We start from the raw sequence: 25,642 nt of genomic DNA, 5'->3' as shown, positions 1-25,642 counted from the left end.
CTCTCTCACACACACACACACACTTGCTGCAGGAAGGGGAGAAAGCACAGCAAGGCTGCCCCAGCTCACATGACTCTCTAGCTGTGCTGTTTCATGGGAGAGGGCAAGATCACCCCATCACTCCCCAGAAGTGGAGCAGCATGGCCAGAGAGCAGCGCAAGCTGGGACCGCGTGGCTGGGCTTTCCCCCTCCTAGCTGCTGGTGAGTGCACGGGGAAGGGAACTCCTGCTGCCAGTGCTGGCCCTCTGACCTTGCTAGTCCCCTGGGCCACCTCAGGGAAGGAGTGGAGAAGGAGTAGAGGTAGAGCAAGGGCAGGGAGATGCTGAGTGAGGCTGTTCCAAACCTTCCCGGGGCTGTGACCAGGCAAGTGGCTGTCGTGTCCATACCATCCTGCTCTCCCCCACCCCCAGTCTCCTCTGGTTTTGAAGTCAGTGTCCCAGAGAAACCTAGCTTGTACAGTGCGCTTGTTCACATTCTTATTTTTCCTTATTTTATATACACAGTTTGATTTATTGTAAACTCTTTTATATTGTGTAGTTGCCAACATTGCCAGCGATGTGGCTAAATTCCTCTACCATCCTACAGGTGGCCACCAATCTCACTGTACTTCCTGATCCAGCAGGCATTCTAGTTGTTCCTGTTCAGAGACAGGAACCTTTTGTAGAAGTGAAGGTATTGCTTTGTAAATGGATAGCTTTTTCAATATAAATCCACAAGCACTTTAGGTTTGTGTTTTTTATTACTCTTCAGATTTAATGTCTTGAATTCTTTTCTTGTTTTTAGTTGCCTTTATAAAAAGTTCAGTCTTCTGACCCCTCCCCATTCCAGATTCAAAATCATCCAGCCGAGTCCATTTCTCATTCTTGTACCACCCTCCTTCATCCCCCCCACCCCCCGTGCATTTGTCTTAACATGATAATCATGGGCAAAGTGAAATTAGTTATTCTTATAAAACGTTTCAAGAAGTTCTGTTCCTCTTTCATTTTATTACACCAAAATGGTACAGTGCTGTATAATTTAGTGTTGAAATGTCGGAGTTGGGCCATGATACTTGCTGTAGAATTTAGATGTAGTGCACAAAACATGATACAGGCCTGTAAAAAAGCATGATGCCTTTTTAATGGTAATGAAAAGACTGCATTGTTGCATTCAGACTAAAATAGGTGCATATTTTTAACAGTGAGGGTAATTAACGACTGGAAAAAGCTAGGGTGGATTCTCAATCACATCAAGCCTTTAAATCAGGACTGGAAATTATTTTAAATGTGCTGTCGCTCAAAACAGAATTTCTGAATCAAGCGCACAAATTACTGGATGAGATACTTTTGGCCTTTTGTGCATGTGGTCAGTCTGGATTATCAAAATCTCTCTTTTGGCCTTAAAATCTGTTAACCTTGTATGTGAAAACTAGGCTTCTTTCTGACTCCATCAGTAAGAATTCAGTGAAATCAAGTGCTTTATGTCAAAGAGGATTCTAACCTGATTCACGTTCATACAAATTGAAACACACATGGAAACTGGATGTCGGTATGCTTTGAAAGTAATTAGTTGTCTTCACCACTTCACCACATTTAACTTCGAGTCTCTGTTCATATGCTTGACGTAGCAGTTCCCATAAGGATTATAATATATATTGTAATCATATGAAGGGCATTCATCTGTTCAGGGACCATTGCTATTCTTATCTGGCAATCTGCTTTTTCACGTGCAGCTGTCTTACAATGGCTGAAAAATCAACAAGTATTCTCTTCTCAGTGGAAAATCTAGCCTCTGACAAACTTCATCTATCTTATTCAAATGTCATTTTGGCAAGTAGTGGAAAATATTATTTGACTTGTAACATTGGCTATGTGTACACTGAAGGGTTTTATCAGCAAAAGAGCAGTGTGTCCAGATTCCCATTTCTGTCTTGCCAACAGCTCTAGCTCCGCTCCCCATGAGGAATAATGCCCATGCCGACAGAGATCTGTCAACAGAAAGCCAGTCTGGACATTCCGGGGGGCCTTCTGTCAACATACAGGGCTTCTGGAACACCAGGCAGCCCTGTCTGCTGTGTTTCCAGTTGGCCACTTTGCTGATAGAGTGGCTGGGCAATCCAGCCACACTGTCAACAGAGAGGACCGCACTTGCAATCCACTTGGCAGTTTGGCCACGAGCGATTGACAGAAGTTTTGTTGGAATATATCGTCCAACAAAAAGTCTGTTGACAAATCACTGTAATGTAGATATAGTCCTTAATTGTTCTATGTATTGTGGTTTCAATTCAAATATTAAAAGTGGGCAGAGAGAGCACTCAGTCTGTTAATATAATATTCTACTTGGCTTCAGCTTAGCATCCTGTATTCATGTGTATATGGGGAGCTCTTGGGACAGAGTTAAATTAAATAGTGTTTTCATAGGCTGTTAGTCTTATCGTTCCCACCTATGTCTGAGCTGCTTCGTGTTCATGCGAATTGAGACATTTTTAGAAGTAACACTTCATAGTTGCTGCTCCTCTGTTTCACCTCAGAACCACTTATTGATTTGACATTACAGTGGTTAGAATAGAGAAGTTTAACTGTGTAGTATGAACGGTAGGTTTGGCAGTGCTTGACAGTGAGGCAAGCTAATGGTAATAGTTCTGTTTTTAAAAATGGAAAATAAGTTCTTCTTCGAGTGTCCCTGTGGGTGCTCCACAATAGGTGTCGGGCTTGCCCGGCACCGCAGATCGGATCTTCCAAGCAGTTTCTGCCGGACCGTGCATGCGCCGGCGCGCGCCGCTCCATTGCGCGCTCCTGGCCATGTGCGCGATCCGGTCCCCGCCAGTTCCTCTTAACCGCCGTCGGCTGCAGACGGAATCCGAACTAGGCTAAGGCCAAGTAGCGTATTCAATGACTTTAACTGTTTTTCTTTAAAGTTTTTTCAAGTACTTAGGCTACTGCAAGTTAGCTGGTTGTTATTTTTCAAAAAAAAAAACAAACAAACTACAAGCGGACAGCTTCAATCCAGTCCCAGTAACAAGCGCCGGAGGCCAGGAGCATAGGGCCATCAGCCTTCCTGCTGCGGCAGGCCATCAGAAGGGGAAAACAGCACAGAGAAGGTGCTAAGTACCCATTTAACAACTGAAAGACTCACCAACAATGTCCTCTTCGGGATTTAAAAAATGTGAGTCCTGCCGAGAGGCAATGCCAGCGTCCGATGGGCACAGTCTATGCATAAGGTGCCTTGGGGAGTCCCATGTTGCACAGAAATGCTCCTTCTGTGCTAAATTAACAGCCAGAGCAAGGAGAGACAGGGAGATGCGGCTTAAAATGCTGCTTTTCGACAAGGCCCTCCAGCCAGACGTGCCGGAGCGGCCGCAGCAGGAGGGACCCTCCGGGGCCCATAAAAGGAAAGCTGCCTCCCTCACCCCATCAGCGCAAAAACGGAGGAAAGTCTCCCGAGCCCGATCCCTGCCGGCAGCAACAGCGAGCGGGAAGGGAGGAGCGAGCAGCCCCCAGCCGCAGCAACAGCTGATCGGCGGCGGCACGGAGAGCCACGTGGAAGCGGCTCAGCCTCCGATAATCAGCCAGCCGCCCCGCACCGCAGGCAGGGCGGCGGCTAAACAAGCGCCGGTACCGGCGGCACCGCAGGCAGCGGCACCGACCCCCGGGGAACCGGCGGTGCAGAGCGCGCAGGCACACAGCCTGCAGGCACCGGAGGACACCGCACGTGCGGCACCGCCCTCGAGCGTGCCGAGCATGGTGCGGACGGGGCCGGGATCCCCTGTACGTCAGGGGGCGGAGTTACCTCCTCAAGGGAGGGGGAAGGCTGCACACAAGAGGAGGCATTGCAGCCCCTCTCCGCACAGGGCTGTGGAGTTGCTTTCTCACAGCCCTCCGCTTATGTTGCAGACTCCAACCAGAAGGCAGGGGTCCCCCCTAGCCTACCCGGAGCCCCCTTCTCCATTTTTGCAACCAGCCTCACCCTGGCTGGGACCACCTTCACCCTTCCTGGGGTTTGAACCGCTGGACTATTATGCAAAATCGCTCTCTCCAGTGTCTCGACGATCTCTCTCCCCCAGACGCAAAGGGTATGCACCAAGGGAGTGGTCTAGGTCACCTTCCCAAGAACAGTGCCTATACTGCCATGGTCGCCCCTACCACGCGGGGCATAGACACCATCGGCAATCTACTAGGGAAAGATCCCCACAGACGATCTCAAACCCCCGAGGGCAATCGCGACCGGGGACAGAGACTCAAGCATCTCAGGGGGGACTGGTTATGGAACCCCGAGATTTTCCCTCGCAAACCTCTAGTGAGAGGGTGTACCATCACCAGCAGGAACCGGAAGGGTCCAGAGAGACGTACCCCAGCGGTTCCTCGCTCTCCTCCCCGGACGAGGCTACGGCCCCGGGGGACGTCCATCCTCCGGACGATCTCAAACAGTTTCAAGAGCTGTTTAAGAGGGTGGCCTTCACGCAAGGCATCCAGACAGCAGAGGTGCAAGAGAAACACCATCAGCTCCTCAAAAATTTGAGACCTCCGGCCTCCTCCAGAGTAGCAATACCGCTTGATGAAGCGATCTTAGAGTCCGCCACTACGATATGGCAGACCCCTGCGACTATTCCACCTGTCCAAAAGAGAGCGGATAAGAAATACTTCGTGCCGTCGAAGGGCATGGAGTTCCTGTTTAGCCACCCACAGCCAAATTCCTTGGTGGTGGAGTCGTCGCAACAAAGATCAAAGACATCTCAATTCAGGACAGGAGGAACAGACAAAGATGCCAAGAAGCTAGAGCTGTTCGGCAGAAAGGTCTACTCCTCCTCCACCTTAACGTTGCGAATGGCAAATTACGCAGCGCACTTAGCAAACCATAATTTCGACAACTATTCCAGGTTAATCTCCCTCATGGATTCGCTTCCAGAGGACAAAAAGCCGGTGCTCAAGGCCATAGTGCAAGAAGGCTACGCGGCCTCGAGGACGGGAGTTCAGATCGCCCTGGACGTTGCGGACACAGCAGCACGTTCCACAGCAACGGCAGTGGTGATGCGAAGGGAGTCCTGGCTCCAGACTTTGGGTATACCGAGGGATCTGCAGGCAAAGATAGTTGACCTTCACTTCGACTCGCAGAAGCTGTTTGCTGAATCAACTGACTCGGTCCTTCATTCCAGTAAAGATTCAAGAGCCACACTCAGGACCCTGGGGATTTACGCCCCTCCATACACAAAGAAAAGGTACTACCCTCAACAAAGACGGTACCAGTACCAGCAACAGCACCCCCAGTACCACAGGGGTTACGAGCAAGGGCGACATCAACAGCACCAGCAGTACAGAACTCCCAGGCGACGTTCACAACTGAGCCGTGCGTCCTCGGGGCAGGGCCAAAGGCCACAAGTTTGACATACAGATCCAGGGCTGCGCCATCACTACCATCGCACAAGGTCATCCGAAGCGACTATTCCACCATCGCCTCCGACCATTCTACGACCAGTGGCAAAGGATCACCACAGACAAATGGGTGCTGGAGATCATAGCCACGGGATACGCCATCCCCTTCCAGTCGCTCCCACCGTCACGACCTCCACCCAAGCCCCACCTCCAGGAGGCCTCCCATGTAGCGAGGCTCAGGCAGGAGGTGGACCATCTCATGCTCATAGGGGCAGTGGAAAGAGTGCCGGAGGAACTGCAAGGGAAAGGGTTCTACTCCAGGTACTTCCTCACGGAGAAAAAGACAGGAGGCTGCAGGCCCATCTTAGACCTTCGCGGCCTCAACCGGTACCTGCGCAAGCAACGTTTTCGGATGATCACAATCGCCTCCATCCTTACAGCACTGGACGATGGAGACTGGTTCACAGCCCTCGATTTACAAGACGCATACTTCCACATAACTATCCATCCGGCTCACCGGCGATTCCTCCGGTTCATGGTAGGCAACGAACACTTCCAATACAAGGTCCTACCGTTTGGCCTCTCCTCGGCCCCCAGAGTCTTCACCAAGACCTTGGCAGTGGTGTCAGCCTACCTGCACAGACGGGGTATTTATTTTCCCGTATCTGGATGACTGCCTGCTCAAAGGGGCCTCAAAGGGGGAGTTTCTGCGCATGATACGCGTCACAGCAAACACGTTCTCTTCACTCGGCCTGGTTATCAATCTGGCAAAATCAAAAATAGACCCCACACAGGACATAGAGTTCATAGGGGCTCGCATAAACTTGGTTACAGCGAGAGTATATCTACCAGAGGCTCGCTTTCGGGCCATCGGCTCCCTCGTGCAGGTCATCACCTTCAGCCCTACGGTGCTGGTCTTGACGTGCTTACAGCTGCTGGGCCACATGGCAGCGGCGACGTTCGTAGTACAGAACGCCAGGTTACACATGCGCAGCATGCAGCACTGGCTGGCGAGTGTATACAAACCGGCAGTACACACCGTTCACAGGGTGGTGTCGCCCACAGCGGGGGTGCGCAAATCCCTGCAATGGTGGGTAAACCCCAGGAACCTGCTAACAGGGGTACCCTTCCACCAGCCGCAAGTATCGGTTTTTCTCACTACAGATGCCTCCCTCATAGGGTGGGGAGCGCACATGGGCGAAGAAGTGACTCAAGGACTGTGGTCATCCACGGAACAGTCACTACACATAAATATACTGGAGCTCAGAGCAGTGTTCAACGCCTGCAGACACTTTCGAGACCACATACAAGGCAAAGTCGTCGGGATCAGTACAGACAATACCTCCACCATGTTTTATATAAACAGGCAAGGAGGAGCTCGATCCCGTGCCTTTTGCGCGGAAGTAATCCGCTTATGGAACTGGTGCATCGCCAACAATATACTCTTGAAAGCCTCATACTTGCCAGGTGCGCACAATGTGAAGGCAGACCAGCTGAGCAGGCGTTTTGCGCTCACGCACGAGTGGCAGATCCGTCCCGATCTGCTACGGCCGATCTTCCACGCATGGGGTTTTCCCCAGATAGACCTGTTTGCCACTCAGCACAACAAGAAGTGCCCACGATTCTGCTCCAGGGCAGGACTGGGATGGGGATCCCTGGGGGACGCATTCGCGATCCCGTGGAGGGGACCCCTGCTTTATGCGTTTCCTCCCACAGTGCTGATCCACGAAGTCTTGCAGAAAGCCAGGAGGGAAAGGGCCCGGATGATCCTGATAGTCCCAACGTGGGATCGACAACAGTGGTTCCCCCTGCTCCTGCGCATGTCGGACCGTCCACCGATGCCTCTTCCGGTGGCGCCGGATCTGCTCACGCAAGCCCAGGGGTCCATAGTGCACCCGCAAAGCCTGCGACTGCAAGCGTGGTTAATCCATGGCTCAGCTCCCTAGAGAGCACATGCACAGTGGAAGTACAGCAAGTCCTAGAAAGTAGCAGGACGACTTCCACCAGGAAGACCTACAAGCAGAAATGGACTCGCTTCACGGCTTGGTGTTCTACCAAACAGCTGACCCCCCTTTTGGTGCCTACACCTACAATACTAGAGTATTTACTGGACCTCAAGAGAGGAGGACTCTTGCTATCCTCGTTGAAGGTCCACCTTGCCGCCATCTCGGCGTTCAGACACGAGGAGGAAGGGCACACAGTGTTCGCCCACCCTATGGTTACCAGGTTCCTCAAAGGGTTGGTAAACCTATACCCCCCTCGGAAACCGATTCCACCTTCGTGGAACTTGGACCTGGTGCTTACCACGCTAATGGGACCACCGTTCGAGCCCTTGGCCACGGTCCCCCTCCGCCTCCTTACAATAAAGACGACCTTTCTTCTTGCAATTACGTCAGCTCGTAGGGTGAGCGAGCTCGCGGCAGTCATGGCAACGCCACCCTGCACTGTTTTTTCCAAGGAGGCGGTAACCATACGGCTGCATCCAGCCTTTGTTCCCAAAGTTTCTTCCGAGTTTCACATTAACGAACCTATTGTTCTACCCTTTTTTATCCAAAGCCTCATAACTCCAACGAAGAGGCGCGCCTACACCTCCTGGACGTGAGGAGGGCGCTAGCCTTCTACGTAGACAGGACCAAGTCCTTCCGGAAAACGGATAGACTCCTAGTCTCCCTCGCTCCCAAATCGAAAGGAGAAGGTCTCTCCTCGCAGAGAATCTCAAAGCACATTGTATCCTGCATAAAAATGTGCTACGAGCTGAAAAAGACTCCTTTATCGGCCACTCCCAGGGCTCATTCCACTAGGGCGGTGGCGGCATCAACAGCCTTTTTCAAGGGCATTGCGTTAAAAGACATTTGCAGAGCAGCGACCTGGTCATCCTACGACACCTTCGCCAAACATTACGCCCTTCACAAGGTATTCCAAGAGGATACCCGTCTCTCTACAGCGGTCCTCTCGGGGACAAGCTGCACATAATCCGATTACCCACCTCCTATCTTGGGTTACTGCTGGGTAGTCACCTATTGTGGAGCACCCACGGGGACACTCGAAGAAGAAAGAGAAGTTACTCACTGTAGTAACGGTGGTTCTTCGAGATGTGTCCCCGTGGGTGCTTCACTACCTGCCCATCCTCCCCTCTTCGGATCTCTGTTAGTGTTTTGCAGGGGCACCCGAGGCGGTTGGTCGAGGAACTGGCGGGGACCGGATCGCGCACATGGCCAGGAGCGCGCAAGGGAGTGGCGCGCGCCGGCACATGCGCGGTCCGGCAGAAACTGCTTGGAAGATCCGATCTGCGGCGCCGGGCAAGCCCGACACCTATTGTGGAGCACCCACGGGGACACATCTCGAAGAACCACCGTTACTACGGTGAGTAACTTCTCTTTTTTTCTAAGGATTCTTATAAGTTAACTAACAAAAACAAAATTTCCACTTTCCACTTGCAAGTTACATCAGTAAAGACTTAGGCAGTGCGTTTCAATAATTATACAGAATTGATTTCAAGTGGGTGAATTCAGAGAATGCTATAAAGTAAGCAGTTCCACATGAAATTTTTGATGATCGATTATTTTAAATGATTTGTGACATAGAAAAAGTAATATGCTCATTAGTGTGGCTATTATGGAAGTGTTGACAATTCACAGTAGGGAAAGCGTTCCCAGGGGACAACAGCAACAGCAGTTGCTCTTACAAAATAGTTCTGCAAACAAGCATCGACTGTAGTGGGACTGAGACTCGTATTCAATTTTAGGATCCAGTGTAATAATGTAAAATAGACAAATCTGACCTGCTTAACTAAAGTGCGTGGGAAAATGGCCATTTAGAATGAATTTGCTAAGAAGTTTTAGATTCCAGAACTTGAACTAATTTGTTTTCCATGAATCTCTTGGGAATACTTGTAAAACCAGTTGATAGGATACAGTTGGATTCTAAATGTGAATGACACTAGTTTACAGTTGTTGTCTGGATCTGTTCCAGATGTATCTGCATTCTGATATTTTGACCATTTATGGACACGCACATTCACTTAGTTCACAAAAGAAAAATAACAGGCTGCAAGATACAGGTTCTTAATATTGATTGTAATTGACACTAACAAAAGTAAGATACTGTACTGTAGAAGACAAGATTTGACTATCCCACCTGTATTTTAAAACGGGTATTCCGAAGTTCAGAAGATTATATAAGGCAAAGTGTACAAAGATACAATTTCCAAGTAAAACTTGAAAGCCTTATATACTTGTAATAAGTGTGTGGCTTACTTTTGCATAGGTATGGGCTGCTGCAGAAGTGGATTTGGAGAATAGCACTATGGATATTGTTAGGGCCACCCATCATGTTTGCAAAGATCTTTGCTAAACATCAAGATTTTAGTTTAAAAATCGTTTTCAGTATTGGAAGGGAATGAGAGACTCCCCTTATAAACAAACGCCACTCTTTGTAAGCAGCAGAAAACTCAGGATGAAGGGTGATTGCTGATTTTTTCATGTTGCAGAATATTTTAAATGTTCTGAAGAAAAATCCCAAGTAATCCAGAGCCAATTTCATAGTAGTACAGTGTGCAAGATCCTAAGCAAGGACTTGGTGATTGGACTTTGTCTGGTTCAACCTTTGGAGGGCAAGATGGGGGAATCCAGGCTTGTGTACCTCTTCTCTTGATCCATTTGTCAGGGTATCAGACCACACATTCTGAATCTATGTAGGGTTGCAAGCATTACTGTTTGTGCTTGTAATTAAGGCTATCCATGCCAGTGAATTTTTTTTTTTATGATTAGGCGTAAGTGAAGGTGTCCAAAATCTAAAATGTATCCTTTTTGTAACCAATACGATTCAGATGTAGAGATGATTGTGTATTATATAAATTAATTCATACCTTTTCTGATTTTTTCATTCTTGAAGAGGCTGAAAATCATTCTTAAGAGTTAAGCATTGAATCTTCAACTACTATGCTTTCTTTGCCCTTTGTTTGAATGGTCTTCATTGTCTTGTGTTTGGAAGACTTTTGTACCATTTTTCTCCTTTGTTTCAGCAGAGGCTGTCTTCTAGATCTATTTTTATTTGTTTGTTTGTTTTATCCATTTGGTAGTGTCTCACTTTAAATTGGATTCCATGGTCAATGGTTGCAATGTCTCGTCACTTACTTCAGGTGTGATTTCACTGTGTTCTGCAGTTAGCTATGTATATGTACAAAACAGCTTTGTATTACTGACATGCTTTGTACCCTAAATAGCAAAATTGTGTTACAAAATGTTCAGTAAAAGCTCGGTGTTTCTTCTAGTAGTGTCCCTATGTGTGCTTCCCACTGGATGTTGGTGTGTCCTCGCACTGGCGCTCAGAGATTCTTCCATAGCTGTGGTTTCCCGCACATGGGCAGAAGTGCTTCCTCATGCTCTCTGGAGTGTGCACATGGCGTGGGCTCCTCAGTCTTTTCTGTTGTCTTTGGCTGCAGACAGAGCCTTGCTAGTCTCTGCAAAATAGTTCAAAGAGTATTTTGTTAGTTCGTAGTTTGTTAGCTGTTACCACAGTCCATGTTCTTTACCCTGTCTTGTGTTCTATCTTTAAAAAAAAAAAAAATCTTAGCTAGTGAATAGAGTTAGTGTACTGCATCACTGCCATGTCAGATTCCCCAGGATTCAAGCAGTGCACCACACGCAAGGGTGCCAGGCCTATGTGGAACAGCCATGCATCCTGCATTAAGTGCCTTGGAGAAGGCCACCAGCGCAAAGTAGGTCCTTTACAAACGTTCACTGCTCCAGCCTCGTAGGAAGAGCCCAGAAAGATCAGGCTAGTAGACATGATGGGCTAACAGACGGCACAAAAATTCCTTGTGGCCACTGGCCCTAGACAAGTCAGTAGTTAAGGCTGCAGGCAAGGGTGAAGATGCCAAGCATTTCCCAGTCTCCAAAGGGTCTCCTGTTATCATACTGGTTCCCTCTCCTGCCCATTCCTGGTCTCCAAAGCCATCTGTACAGGCCGTGCCGGAGGAGAGAGCTATTGTGGGCTCCCTGGAGCTGTCCCTTCTGGCACCAGCCAAATGGGTGCATTCCCTACCGAAATGAAAGCACACGGTGTTGACTTCATCAGTATCAATGGCACTGGTGACACCCATGGCATCAGCAAGTCCACTGTTGGCTAAGGCAAGGCAGACGACCCCAGTGTTTGCCCCTCCTGCCACACCTGTCAGAAACAGCGTTACTCGCACTCATTGCAACCTAGTGCTTCATGCAAGTCCAGAGCAGATATGCATCCCCATTCTGAAACACCAGGGGATGTGGCACGGCACCACCACAAGCATGGTACATCATCCCCACCCTCCGCACCACAGCAATGGGCACCAAGAGACCCAGCGCCAGTACTAGTACTGACCAGTCAACCTGCAAAGACACCACCTCATCAGCACCAGTCATCACCACGGCCGCCAACTTCACTGTGCCTGTCCCACCATTTGGTGTTGTCATTCACTTCTAAGGCTAGACCTCTGATGCTGGGTGTCAGATCTGACAGCAGCAATGTTTTTTCCTTCCAACACTCTAGGCCTGTGCACCTGTAACAGGATGCCCCACCAGTTGCGGACACTGCCACCTCCATGGTTTGCACACCACCACTGTTGTTCCATTCGGAACAATGGCCCTCATGGCATGAACCAGTATGGCACCAGTGTATCCAGTTGGCGCTGTCCTCCATGTTTTAATTGCACCTACCTTCACCATAAACATTCACTTTACAGTTTCTTCTATCGGTGTACCCCAGCACCAACGGGTCATTCTCAGAAGGGGAAGGACCAGTGTCCTCCCCTCTGCACCTATCTTCCTCACCACCAGATGATGCGGTGCTCTCCTTGTCACCTCCTTCCACCAATGATGCCCAGTTATTCCAGGACCTTTTTTGTCGTGTGGCACAGTCTTTGGACAAGGACACTCAGAAGTCCTGGTAAACTAGTATGGGCTCCTGCGCACAGTACACCCCCTAACATCCTCCAGGGTGGTGTTGCCTATGGATGAGGCCATCTTGGACCTGGCAACAACCCTGTGGCAAACCCCAGCATCCACAGTCCTTACCAGCAAGTGGGCCAACAAGAAATATTTTGTTGAACCCAAGAACTCTGAGTTCCTGTTTACTTATCCATCCCCTAACTTGCTGGTAGTGAGTGCAGTCCATAGCAAAACACAGACCTTCCAATCTGTGCCTCAGGACAAAGAGAGCAAAAAATGCGGCATTATGGGCCAGAAAGCGTATTCCTTTGGCACTCTTCTCCTCCATGCTGTCAATTATACAGGCATGCTGGCAGATTACAACTTCCAAAACTGTTCTAAACTTCAGGATCTCGTCTTGGTGCTACCTGAACACCAGCACCAGACACTGTCGAGCATCATTATAGAGGGCCATACCATCGCCAGCATAGCTGTACAGTCAGCCATGGATATAACTTACACATTGGCACACATCTTGGCAGTAGTCATGTGCCGCAGCTCCTGGCTTATCCCCTCAGGGGTGCTGAAAGAGTTCCAACACAAGGCTGAAAACCTCCCATTAGACTATCAACACCTCTTTGCTGATAAGACTGACAATGTCTTCCATTGCATGAAAGATTCCAGGATGACACTAAGCATCTTAGGGATGAATGCACCCCCAGCCAAAAGGATTTGGTACTCCCCATTCCAACACCCACAGGACTAGTACCTTCAGTCCCAGCTGCAACCCCAATTCCAACAGCAACAACAGAGGCACAGAGCACAGCGCTGCTGTTAGGCAGGCAACATGAAAGCCAACAGCCCTTGGTGTCACACTCTCAACCCTCCAAACAGCAGTTTTGAGGGTGTGGTCAAGGCCCTGATCCATTGTTTCCTACAGGGCACCACACAACCATTCCATCACTATCTCCATGCCTTTCTGCATCAGTGGGAGGCCATCATCACAGAAAGATGGGCCTTTGAACTGGTGGCACAAGGATGCTCCATCCCCTTCGCCTCCTATGCCTTCTACCTGTCTCTCTACCCCATCCCTCTTCAGGGACCCCTCTCATGAGAATCTCCTTGACCAGGAGGTCCAACACCTCTTCAGCTTGTGGGCAGTCAAGCCTGTCCTGAAGGAATTCTGGGGCCGGGGGTTCTCTTCCACATACTTCCTTGCTCAGAAGAGTAGGGGCTCTCAGCCCTTGACCTACAGACTATGTATTTCCATAGCACCATCCATCTGGTTCACAGATGCTTCCTCAATTTCACAGTAGGACACTCCCACTTCCAATATTGGGTCCTCCCATTCAACCTGTCCACAGTGCCACAGGGGTTTTCCAAAACATTGGCCGTGGTGGTAGCTTATCTTTGTTGTCAAAGGGTCATAGTCTTCCCTTACCTGGACAACTGCCTCATAAAGGGACCATCGCTTCCCAAAGTGTGACACATGGTGCATGTCACCATGCACTCCCTATTCATTCTGGGCTTTCATATAAACTCTGCAAAGTCTCTACAATCCATCCTACTCAGGCTCTGGAATTCATTGGAGCGCACAGTCAACCGTCACAGCCACGGCTATCCTGACCATTCAAAGATTGTATGCAGTAAGGTCTCAGAGTACGTGAACTCAGAGTATGCGACCCTGCTCTTACACGACTGACCCTGATTCCTGTTGTAAACACTAGAGTGCGATTTCCAGTTGCGCTTAACTTGCTCCTCCCCACCCTGGCTCAACCCCACTGGCTCTGCACAGCCCCAGCTCAGCCCCCTGCCCCAGCTCTACTCACCACCCGCACATAGCTCTTGCTCACCCCCCACCCCTGCCTCTGGCTTTAGCTCACCACCCCTCAGGCACGACTCCAGCTCAACCTCCTTGGTCGCCCTTCAACACCCCCTACTGGCTCACCACCCACATGCAATCCTGGCTAACCTGCCAACCCCACCTCTGGCTCTGCCTCACCACCACCCCTTGTGCGTGGCTCCTGTTCACCCTCCACCGCCAGCCCTGGTTTTAAACCTCCCACACACAGCTCCAATTCAAACCCCTCACATGTGGCCCCCTTTCCATACTCCTGCCTCAGTTTAAATCCCCTGTGCGTGACTCTGGTTCAGCCCCCTCAGCACCTCATGTGCAGCCCCAGTTCAACCCCCCACTGGCTCACCACCTGCACGTGGCTCTGGCTCCAGTTCACCCTCCATTCCCTGCTCCGGTTTAAACCCCCCATGCACAGCTCCAGTTCAAACCTCTCGCATGCAGCCCCATTTCCATCCTCCTGCCCCGGTTTAAACTCCCACGTGCGGCTCCAATTCAACCCAACACCCCGTTCACCCTCCCTGCCATCTCATCACCCGTGCCTGGCTTTGGCTCTGTCTCTGGTTCAACCTCCCACTGCGTCCTGGGTCACCGCCCAAGAAGGGCTCTGACTCACCACCTCGCACAAAGCTCCAGCTTAACTCCACCCCTCTCCCCTCTGCAACCCTAACCCACCCCAGCCTTATTCCCCCCACACACACACAGCCCCAACTCACCACCAGGCTTAACTTTCCCCAGCTGCCCCCCCACCCCAGGACTTACTTTCCACTGCTTCCCTGCTGCAGAACCTGTGTTTTGCTGGGGAAAAAGCTGGACTGCCACTTACACGAAATCTGGGTTATGTGAGGGTGCATGGAATGGAACCCTTGCGTACTCTGAGACCTTACTGTACTCTGTGCAACCTCATTTAGGCAGTGTGCCTGTCCCCTACTACTGTGGTCCACACCTGCCTAGCATTACTGGGCCATATGGCTGCCACCACTCAGGTGGTCAGACTAGCAAGGCTTCACATGCACTGCCTTCAGTCACGGCTGGGCTCATGCTATGCCTCTCTTTCCAAGTCGGTGTCTGTACATCCATGGGTTCTTGCTTCTCTTGAGTGGAGGAAATGTCCGGGTACCATTCTCACTGGCATGCTATTTTAGCAACCACCACTGTAGGTCGCTCTCACCACAGACACCTCTCTCTCTGGCTGGGGAGTGCGGTTTGTTCGTCATATGGTACAGGGCAGGTGGTCATTCACCTAACAAACATTTCACGTGGATCTGTTAGAACTTTGAGCAGCCTGCTATGCTGTCAGACACTTCCAGTGGCTACTGGCTGGTAAGTCGGTCAACGTCCTTACTGACAGCACTGCTTTCATATAAAATACGTCAACTGCCAATGGGGAGTTTGTTCACCGTCTTTATGTGGAAGTCATAAGGGTGTGGACGTGGTGGATCCAGCACCACATCAGTCCTGTAGCTACGTATCTCCCTGGAGTACTCAACGTGATGGCCGATGCCCTCAGTTGTATGTTCACCAATCATCACGAATGGGAAATCAACATTGTCTCCCTCAACCAGCTATTTCAGTTGTGGGGCCTCCCTCACATAGATCTGTTCGTCACCAGAACCAATAGAAAATGTCCCTGGTACTGTTCCAGAGGGGGGCTTGGGAGGCACTCCCTCAGCGGATGCCTTTACTAACATGTGGGATGCACCTCTGCTGTTTGCATTCCCTCCACAAAGGGAACTTGCTCCTGCTTCTCCACAAGGTGCTACTCAAGATCAGACAAGACAAAGCCCTTGTTATCATAGTAGCTCTGGCATGGCCGAGGCAGATGTGGTACCCTTATCTCTTTTGGATATCAATAGCGGGTCCTCCATTTCCTCTTTGCCACAACTTTCTGTCTCAGGATTTTGGCCACACTCTGCATCTCAGTCCCCTCAAATTGCACTTCCACACGTGTTTCCTTCATGGCTTCTTGATGCTGAGACCATATGTATTGAGGGAGTAAGGAGAATCCTTGCCAATAGTAGACAAGAATCAACACGCAAGTCTTACCTTTATAAATGGCAGCAGTTTCTCACTGGGTGGACTTCCATCATTCCATGCCTCCTCACACCACACCTTTACCCATCTTCTTGGATTATCTCTTGCATCTGCAGAAGTTAGGCCTAACTCCTAGTACAGTCTGGGTATTTCACCAACCCGAAGAGAGACTTTTGTTCCTAGCCCATACTATCACCAAATGCTTTTTGACAGGCCTTCAGAACGTTTTCTCGTCAGTCCGCTCCCAATTTCCTATGTGGGACCTTAACCATGTGCCTTCACTGTCTTATGAAGCCACCCTTCAAGCCCTTGACTATGTGCTCCTGGCTTCACCTGTGTATGAAGGTCTCATTTTTCAGGGTGATCACATCAGCTAGGTGCATCATGGAGCTAGCTGCCCGAATGGCTGAGCCTCTCTACACCATCTATACGAAAGGTAGTTACCTTGAGGCCTCACCCATGCTTCTACCCAAAGTTGCATTGTCATTTCACAAAAATGAACTAATCCACTTTTCTGCGTTTTCTCTGAAGCACATTCTGAACCAGCGCATGCAGCTTGGCACATGTTGGATGTCCATTGGGCTTTGGCTTTCTATGTCAACCATATGAAGCTGTGGCACAAGTCTCCTCCCCCCCCCCCCCCCCCCCCCAGCTTTTTCTCTCCTTCATGGAATGGTCCAAAGGCCTATCTGTCTGATCCCAGAGATGTTTTGAAATGGGTTTCCTCTTGTATCCACACTCTTTGTGCAGTGCATTGTAGGGAGCTTCCAGGTGCCATTGCAGCCCAGTCAACCCAGGCCATGTCTTCCACTATTTCCTTCTTCAAGAATGTACCTCTCACAGACATTTGTAGAGTGGCCACATGGTCCTCCAGTAACACGTTTGCTTGGCACTGTGCTCTCTCGTCTACCATCCCATCTTCTCTCCAAGTGGGCCAAGCTGTGTTGTCTCCTGTGGTAGTGACTGAGCTCCAAACCCACCTCCATTCTGTGACTTCTGCTTTATAGTCACCCAGAGTGGAGCACCTGTGGAGATGCTACTCAAAGAAGAAGAGAAGGTTACTCATCTTCTGCAGTAACAATGGTTTTTCAAGATGTGTCCCCCCATGGGTGCTCCACTACCCTTCCTCCTTTTCCTACTTTGGAGCGTCCTGCTCTAATTGTAAGGTAGAGAGGGAACGGAGGAGTCCACGCTGTGCATGTACCAGAGAGGACAAGGAGGCACTTCTGCGCATGCACAGAATGGGAAACCATGGGCTACGGAAGAATCTGAGCACTGGCGAGAGGATGTACCGACACCCAGAGTGGAGCCCTATGGGGACACATCTCGAAAACCCATAGTTACTGTACAAAGTGACTAACTTCCTCTTATCCAGCACCCGGATAACCGTCACATTGTGTTAACCGGCATGCTGGGGCTGGCTGCTGAGGGACCAGTTACCTGGCCAGGGCTGGCTGCTGCAGGGCCACCAATCCTGCTCCACCATATGGTACATTTGATTATCCAGCACCCCCACTTCTCAGGGGTTCTGAATCATAGAGATTTTACTGTAATTGGTCAGGAAGCCCATCCAAGTAAATGAAATTATTTGTAAAACTTGGGGCTTTCAGTCATGTCTGTTATTGAGGCTCTTGTGAAAGTGGTATTCCACTGGTGTCCACACTGCTTCCTACAGTTTTCATTGGTTGCAAATGACTAATTGTGGCCATTGAGAGTTGCAGAAGTCTGTGCCTGCAGGTGGGCTATGTAAGCAAAATGTCTTGTGGCCCACCAGCAGGGCAGAGAGCCAAAGGTTGTGGACCCCTGTTCAAGACAAATATCTTGTCTCCTTCGACAAAACCAAACCTCAGTTAGCCTTCATGAGAAAGGAGCCCACATTTTAGCGTGATAATTGGTGGCTAGTACTGATAACTTCATGGTGGGATGAGGGTCTTTGTGTATACATAACCAAAGCTTGATAGGATGACACTGCAGAGCAGATGTTGGTAAGCTAACTCCAGCTCCATTTTTAGAAAGCCAAGTGTGTTCTATGCCCAAGAAAAGAACACTTATAAGAATCAAAACAAAAAAGCCGTAAAGTAGCACTTTAAAAACTGACAAAATTTATTAGGTGAGCTTTTGTGGGACGGATCCACTTCTTCAGACCATAGCCAGACCAGAACAGACTCAATATTTAAGGCATAGAGAACCAAAAATAGTAATCAAGGTTAACAAATCAGAAAAAAATGATCAAGGTGAGCAAATCAGAGAGTGGAGGGGTGGGGGGGGGAAGGTCAACAATTAGATTGAGCCAAGTATGCAGACGAGCCCCTATAGTGATTAAGACTTGGCTCAATCTAATTCTTGACCTTCCCCCCCCCCCACCCCTCCACTCTCTGATTTGCTCACCTTGATTATCTTTTTCTGATTTGTCCTCCTTGCTTACTGTTTTTGGTTCTCTGTGCCTTAAATATTGAGTCTGTTCTGGTCTGGCTAGGGTCTGACAAAGTGGGTCTGTCCCACGAAAGCTCACCTAATAAACCATTTTGCTAGTCTTTAAACTGCTACTTGACTGCTTTTTTGTTTTCATGAAAATGTAGACTAACTGGTTTGTGGATCAGGAGTGTGTTGATGTCTGTTTTGACCCCTTGGCTCTTTGTCTGAGGGAGTTTGAAGTCTGGGACTTTTCCTTGCAACAAAGCACGCTGCCAGCTTTGTCCACATATCTGTTCTGGCGATACCATCATTAGACCTAACCAGGTTAGTCACAGAATCATGGGCAAATTCTCATGTTCCTCAACTAACATCATATATGCCATCATGTGCCAACAATGCCCAAATGCTTTGTATATTGGACAGACTTCAAACTCTTTCAGACAAAGAGTTAATGGGCACAAAACAGACATCAAAACACTCCTGATCCACAAACCAGTTAGTCTACATTTTAATGGAGTGGGCCATTCTGTTAATGACTTAAGAGTTTGTGTCTTATTGAAGAAGATTTTTCCTACTGCTTTGGAAAGAGAGACTGCTGAACTCTTTCATATTGAAATTCGACACATTAACATGTGGTTTGAACTGGGATGCAAATTTTCAGGGGCTCCTTTGCGTACTTGGCTTCATCTAATTCTTGACTCTCGCCCTCCCCCCCGCCCCCCCGCTCTCTGATTTGCTCACCTTGATCATTTTTTTCTGATTTGTCAACCTTGATTACTATTTTTGGTTCTCTATGCCTTAAATATTGATTCTGTTCTGGTATGGCTATGGTGTGAAGAAGTGGGTCTGTCCCATGAAAGCTCACCTAATAAATTATTTTGTTAGTCTTTAAAGTGTTACTTTACTGCTTTATTGTTTTGATAGTACTACCACAGCTTTCTCTTACTTATAAGAATCAATACCTGTTTTTAGGAAAAGGACAGAGAAGAGCTTATTTGCTTTTAAAACTGAAAAATAAAATCCTAAGCATTTACAAAGGAAGATTTCATATTCTGGGACTGATCTTTACCAAATGAACTCTATTAAAACAATTATATTTTTAAACAAAATGTATAGAAATAATAAGGATCTCAGGGTTTATACATTTTTAAAAAGGAATTGTCACTTCCTTTTAAAGGAATAATGTTAGAATAATTTCTCTTAATATGATTATTGACATGTATGGGTGTAAGAATATATGGGTGTATACAGAGTTACTGCAACTTGTTGCATGGGCAGTGCAAGCCTTGTAATCCTTTTGCTAAATTCTCAGTATTGATCATTTTGTTCTTCTGAGTTCTAAAACTGCTTAAAATTTGAACTCATTAAAATAATGTTGCCAACCAGTGAAAATATTAAATACCATAAGCTAATGAAAATATTAAGGTCCTCGGCACATATTTTTACAAAAGTATTTTATAACATTAATAGTATCCAACTGTCCTCACTATGTCTTAAATCATAAATAAAGTCAGATGACATAAGCAGCATGGGTCTTTGCTGCTTGTGTTTTGAGTTGTCAAGTTTACCATGTCTTGTTGATGTACAATTTATACTCTAATTAGCTATCTAGAGACATTGTCTTCAGGTTTTTTCATTAAAATACTTAAAAATAAATATTGTATTATACGGGCTATATGAGCATTAATAACTTGGAATCTTGTAGGTTGAACAGTCAAAAGTTTTAATCAAAGAAGGTGGTGTTCAGTTGCTACTCACAATAGTTGACACGCCAGGATTTGGAGATGCAGTGGATAATAGCAATTGGTAAGAATTACTTTATCCTACAATAAATTGGAATGACTTGTCCTAGTGATCAGTTAGTAACAAAACTAACTATAAAGATGCCAGTTTGCCTTTTCATTCACGAGGGTTATGTTTAAACTTTTATTGTTTTGTATTGGCAGTATTTCCTCTATTAACCAGAAATGTTACTTTAAAAGTTGGGTTGCCTGTTTCAATTTCAATTTGGTTAAAATCCTTTCAGATTCTCTCTAACTAGCGCTAAAGTGAAGGGAATCGTCAGCCTTTTCTGCTTTATCAGTGTTGAAAATTATTTATTTCTGTGACGTCAAATGATTATAATTCTTTGACATCACGTAAAGTGTACTCCTTTAGTTACTGCTGTTCTTACATGTTCAGTATAATACAGAATGGATAGCTGTGTTTAAAGGACTTTTCAGTGGACACCCGCACTGCTTTCTTAAAGCTGTGATGCTTATTTGTCTGAGTTGAATGGTCTTTAAAAATATGTAATTTTATTTTCCATTTTTCCGTGTACAGTACTTAGTCTTTTAGTTTAACATTGTACTAGCGTTTCATAGATATGTGCCATGTGCATAATTACAGCTCGAAATACTGTTGACTTTAAAAACAGGTCTTAATCTAATTTTAAATTCTAGGATTCAGCAAAACATTCGTTAATATTTCAAGTTAAAAGAAGAGCTTTGTTATATTATAGTAGTATAGAATACATTTCAGGTAGCGTCCCGCATTTAAATTTTGCACTATTTAAAAAGTCAGATATGCTAGCAATATTGTACTTGTTTACTGTTTTTAGCAGACTGTGTGTGTGTATATATATCACAGAAATTGATGTGTGTGTATGTATGTATATATGCTATGTATAACTGGTCTTACAGGCTTTTGTTTATGTACACTCTGTAGTTGGCAGCCTGTTATTGACTACATTGACAGTAAATTTGAAGACTACCTGAATGCGGAATCTCGTGTGAATCGACGCCAGATGCCAGATAACAGGGTGCAGTGTTGTTTATACTTCATTGCTCCTTCAGGACATGGGTTAGTATGTTTGGTATTTTAATGTGCCTTTTGACCCTAATTTTATCTCAAATGCACTTCAGCATTCCAAAAAAAAGGGCGGGGAGGGGGGCAAAATTCCAGGTCAGGATTATTCAACATGAACTGCAGGCCGTTTAGTATCATGGAGTAATTTAATTTGGCGTGTCAAACATTAGCAAACTAGACTTGTAGTAATTCAGAATACCAAGAAATACAATATTTACAAAAAAATTTTTTTTGTCAGTTTATCCCATTTGTGAATATTGGTTTGTCTTTCATTTTCCCAATGCCATTTCAGTATTATCAAGCAATTTATTAAAAAAAGTGAATTGTGGAAGTTACACTCAGTTCTGCCAACAAAATTTCAACTTTTTTGAACTAAAATAACTCAAAAGGCAGGGGAAATATACATGTTCCAGTCATTCAAATTTCACATATATTTATACTGGGATCCATATGGGTTTTGTTCAGCAAGCTGAAAATTCTTGTTGCTGAAATTCTGCTTTAATTTGCAGATTTCACTATTATGGAAGATTTCATTCACTCCAGCTCACTTTTAACTTAGTCACACTTCTCTCTAGTGGGGAAGAGAGAAAATTGCATTTAAGTACTTGATCTTGGGTCATGTTAATCTGAAATCCAAAATGTACAGCAATTTATTGTGGTATTACACCTTTGATTTAATCTGTAAAATACTTTCTCTGCTTAAATTTGTTCTTTGAAAAACTAGAAATGGGGGAAAAAAGAAGCATTTTAAAGTTATGTTTAGTGTGTAAAATCAAATGTGCGAAGACACTTCATTTTAAACAGTTTTACTATTAGGAAATTAATGGTGGTTATAACTTTTCTCTTACCCTGTGACCAGATTGTCGTTTGTTAAAACTTAGCCACATAGGCAGTATTGTCGTGTGTCCTGTTGTATGCTACAGAACAGAACTGATTTCAAATAAGGTAGCTAGAAATGTAAGCTGTACTGTTTTTCCATTGTGCTGAGTTACATATGGCTTAAGTAAAGGACAAGTAGTAGAAACCCCCTCAAATTTATTTGAACAGCTTAATGACTTCTTGTATGTATGTGCTCTCTCTTTGGTCACTAAGAACTTCATTGTCAATGGAAAGCACAAGAATTTAAAGAACGTAGAAGTAATGTGAAACTAAAATGCGCTTTCAGAATATTGGTAAAAACAAACATTGGCTCTCTGTCATAGGAAACATCCTAGCATTATCCCTTCACTTTTTATTTTTGAGAGTGATAGCTTGAATATTTTTGTTTTACAACAGCAGATGAAGTAATGGGATCCCTCTCTGCTTCAATATTCCTCCCTTCAGATTTGTGTTAAATTTGGAGCTTTTGGCCAGCACATGTAGTAATGGGCTCACATTGCCAAATAGCTTTTATTGACAAACTAACTATGCATCATTTATGTTGCTTAATGGAAATTGTTTTTATTTTTTTTAAACTATAGCAGAGAAGTTAACACTGAACTCCCCATCTACAGTAGCTAGTGCTAAGTAACTTTCCACGGGATTTTATTGGATTATAGCTGTAAATACTTATAAATCTATAGTGTTTTAGAAAATTTCAGCCTTTACAAGCCCTTCTGGGATCGATACCATTAAACAAACGAGATTCCAATATTTGTCTAGAGGAACAATCTGTTTCTCATATACTTTAAAAGTACAAGATGAGTTGAAATGTATATGGCTTTTTGCTGATTTGAATCCAGTTTCACAGCTGCTTTAAGTGAAAAAATGTGAATAAATCCACTCATAGTGGACCTCTTCATGCAACTGCCAGTCTTGTTAATTGTTTTGGCACGTCAGGTAATATAATCAGCATGAAAGCGGAACAGAATTCTCAGCTGTAGGATTAGTTTTCACTGACCCGGTCTAATGCAGTATAGATTTTTTTATTGTATCTGTACATTTTATATAAATCTGAGTAGCATTTTTCCAAGATACATTCTTGGACTAATAATGTTAGTGTAATAGTTTTGAAGGGGTAGGTATTTTGTGATAATTCCCCAGCCCTGCATTCGTCAAATACACGGGATATGTAAAATACCAGAATATCAAAGCACAGAACCTAAAATCAATGAAAGCAACAAACTCTATTCCCTATTTACTTAAGCTGAGTATTCTACTTTATCAAGCAATTATTTAGGTGAAAAATGTGCAGCTTATTGCAGACATTTGACACTAAGTTCTTTTCAGAATATTGAATTAAATTCATCTCTATTTGAATTGGGAACCATTTATAATTATAAAAAGACATTTAAATTTAAACTTGCAGTTCATACTTTTCGCCAAATAAATAATAGTAGAGGCCTTGCGTTGTTGACAGGCAGGAGAACAGACTGAGTTTGAGCTATTGCTCTCTAGGCCAAAGGGAATGGACAGCACTGCAAGATAGCTTTTGTTGGAGGGAAGCAAGATTGTTAAGGGAGAAACAGAAGTGAATATAATTTAACTCTTACACCAGAGGTCCTTTAACTGGGGGGGGGGGGGGGGGGGCATGGAAGAACATCAGTGGGGGGTGGCAGGGGCAGAAGACCCTGGTGCACCCAGGTGGTCTCTGCTTCCAGGTCCTGGATCTGCTTCCAGCCCAACCCCCAATCTTCACACACCCACACCCCCCTCTTCACAGCTCCACACCAAGCTCTGGTCCAGCCTTGCTGTGTTTTTATTCCTGACCCCAGACACCAATCCCCACTTCACCCTAGGCCTTCTGTGTGGTCTCAGCTCTTAACTTTGGCGCAGCTGAGGCTGCAACCCAGTTGCAGCCTCAGTTCCTGTCTGCAGATCCACCCCTCTTTACCACTGTCTTTGTTCTTCCATCCATCCCCCAAGAAGGCATGCTCCTGCTCCTGACTCCAGCATGGAAGGGACAGTGTTAAAGAGGAGTGAGGGGGAGGAACCCCAAAAAGCTTGGGAATCCCTGCCTTAGACTATAGGGGTAGCCTTGACAGGTTCTGAATGGAGGTCAGGTCCTTGGGAAAACTGCTGCTCCATGAAATTTATTTATATAGAGCTAGGGAATGACTTCCTTATCGGATTGTGTTCTAGATAAGTCATATCAAATTTAGGAACAGATATATGGGGTCAAACCAAAGGTCCATCTAAGCCAGTATCACATCTGTCATCAGTGGCCAATGTCAAAGAGAATGAAAAGAACGTGTAATCAAGTGATTCATTCCCCCATCACCCATTCTGAGCCTCTGGCAAACAGTGGCTAGAGACACCATTCCTGTCCAGTCTGGCTCAAGGCCACTGATGGACTTATCCTCCTTGAATTTATCTAGTTCTCTTTTAAATGTTGTCATAGTCTTGGCCTTCACAACATCCTCTGGCAAGAGTTCCACGGGTTGACTGTGTTTTAATAAGTCCCAGTCTTCTTATTAATCACTCCATATGGAAGCTGTTCCATAATTCGAATAATTTTTGTTGCCCTTTTCTGAACCTTTGCCAATTCCAATATATCTTTTTTGAGATATGGTGACCACAAAGGCTGACTGCATGGAGGGTAGTCACGGAGAGTTAACTGTGGTAGTCTGTATCTTCGCAAAACAAACAAGCAGTCCTGTAGCACTTACAAAATTAGGTGGGAAGCTGTTGTGGGAGAAACCAAGTACTTCTGAAGAAGTGGGTCTCTCCCATGAAAGCTCATCACCTAATAAATAATTTTGTAAGTGCTACAAGACTGCTTTTTTGTTACTTGGAGGGTAGTAATCTCAGCAGTTAGGAAGTTGGAAAAGTATGCTTGACAAGGTTAACTGCTTCACAGGACATCCCATCTGGATTTTTTTCACATGCTGATTCAAAACAGTTTTTAAATGCTTTCACAATCACCTGTATGGGGAGCTGGAAGTTGTTTCACAGGATTGGTGGAAGGTTTAGGTGCATCCCAACCAGTAGGTAACATTTCAGTTTCAGGGTATTTAGATTACTTACATCTTTTGGTTTAAAGAATGGTAGGGGGCATTAATAAATTCCTGCAATAATAAAAATAAGAATGCATGAGAATAAAGTATAGAGAGACTGATATCTTTTAGGGCCCTGGGGAAAACCTTGCAACTTTTGTACAACAGAACTGCTTTACTCCAAACAGAAATGCAAGACAAGTTAGTGAATTGTCTGATGTCACATCACCATTATTAGCAAAGTTGTCTTTTTGCATTATTTTAATTTTTATGATGGCTTTATCAGGCACAGAGAAACAAATGAAATGAATTTGATATTGTCCA

The 25,642-nt window shown here is 46.1% G+C and overlaps 1 protein-coding gene across 2 annotated transcripts in view; it reads left to right on the top strand.

The window, feature by feature from the left end:
* SEPTIN7 (septin 7) overlaps positions 1-25,642 on the top strand; it is a 123,056-nt gene that overhangs the window by 50,217 nt on the left and 47,197 nt on the right. For both annotated transcript variants that reach the window (XM_074988102.1, XM_074988101.1), the window contains exons 4-5: positions 20,263-20,363; positions 21,264-21,398. In XM_074988102.1, the coding sequence (XP_074844203.1) occupies positions 20,263-20,363; positions 21,264-21,398 (236 nt within the window). The remainder of the gene's footprint in view (positions 1-20,262; positions 20,364-21,263; positions 21,399-25,642) is intronic.

This window comes from Carettochelys insculpta, chromosome 2, assembly GCF_033958435.1.
Source record: "Carettochelys insculpta isolate YL-2023 chromosome 2, ASM3395843v1, whole genome shotgun sequence".
Lineage (NCBI taxonomy): Eukaryota > Metazoa > Chordata > Testudines > Carettochelyidae > Carettochelys > Carettochelys insculpta.
This window is presented reverse-complemented; position numbering and strand designations above follow the sequence as displayed.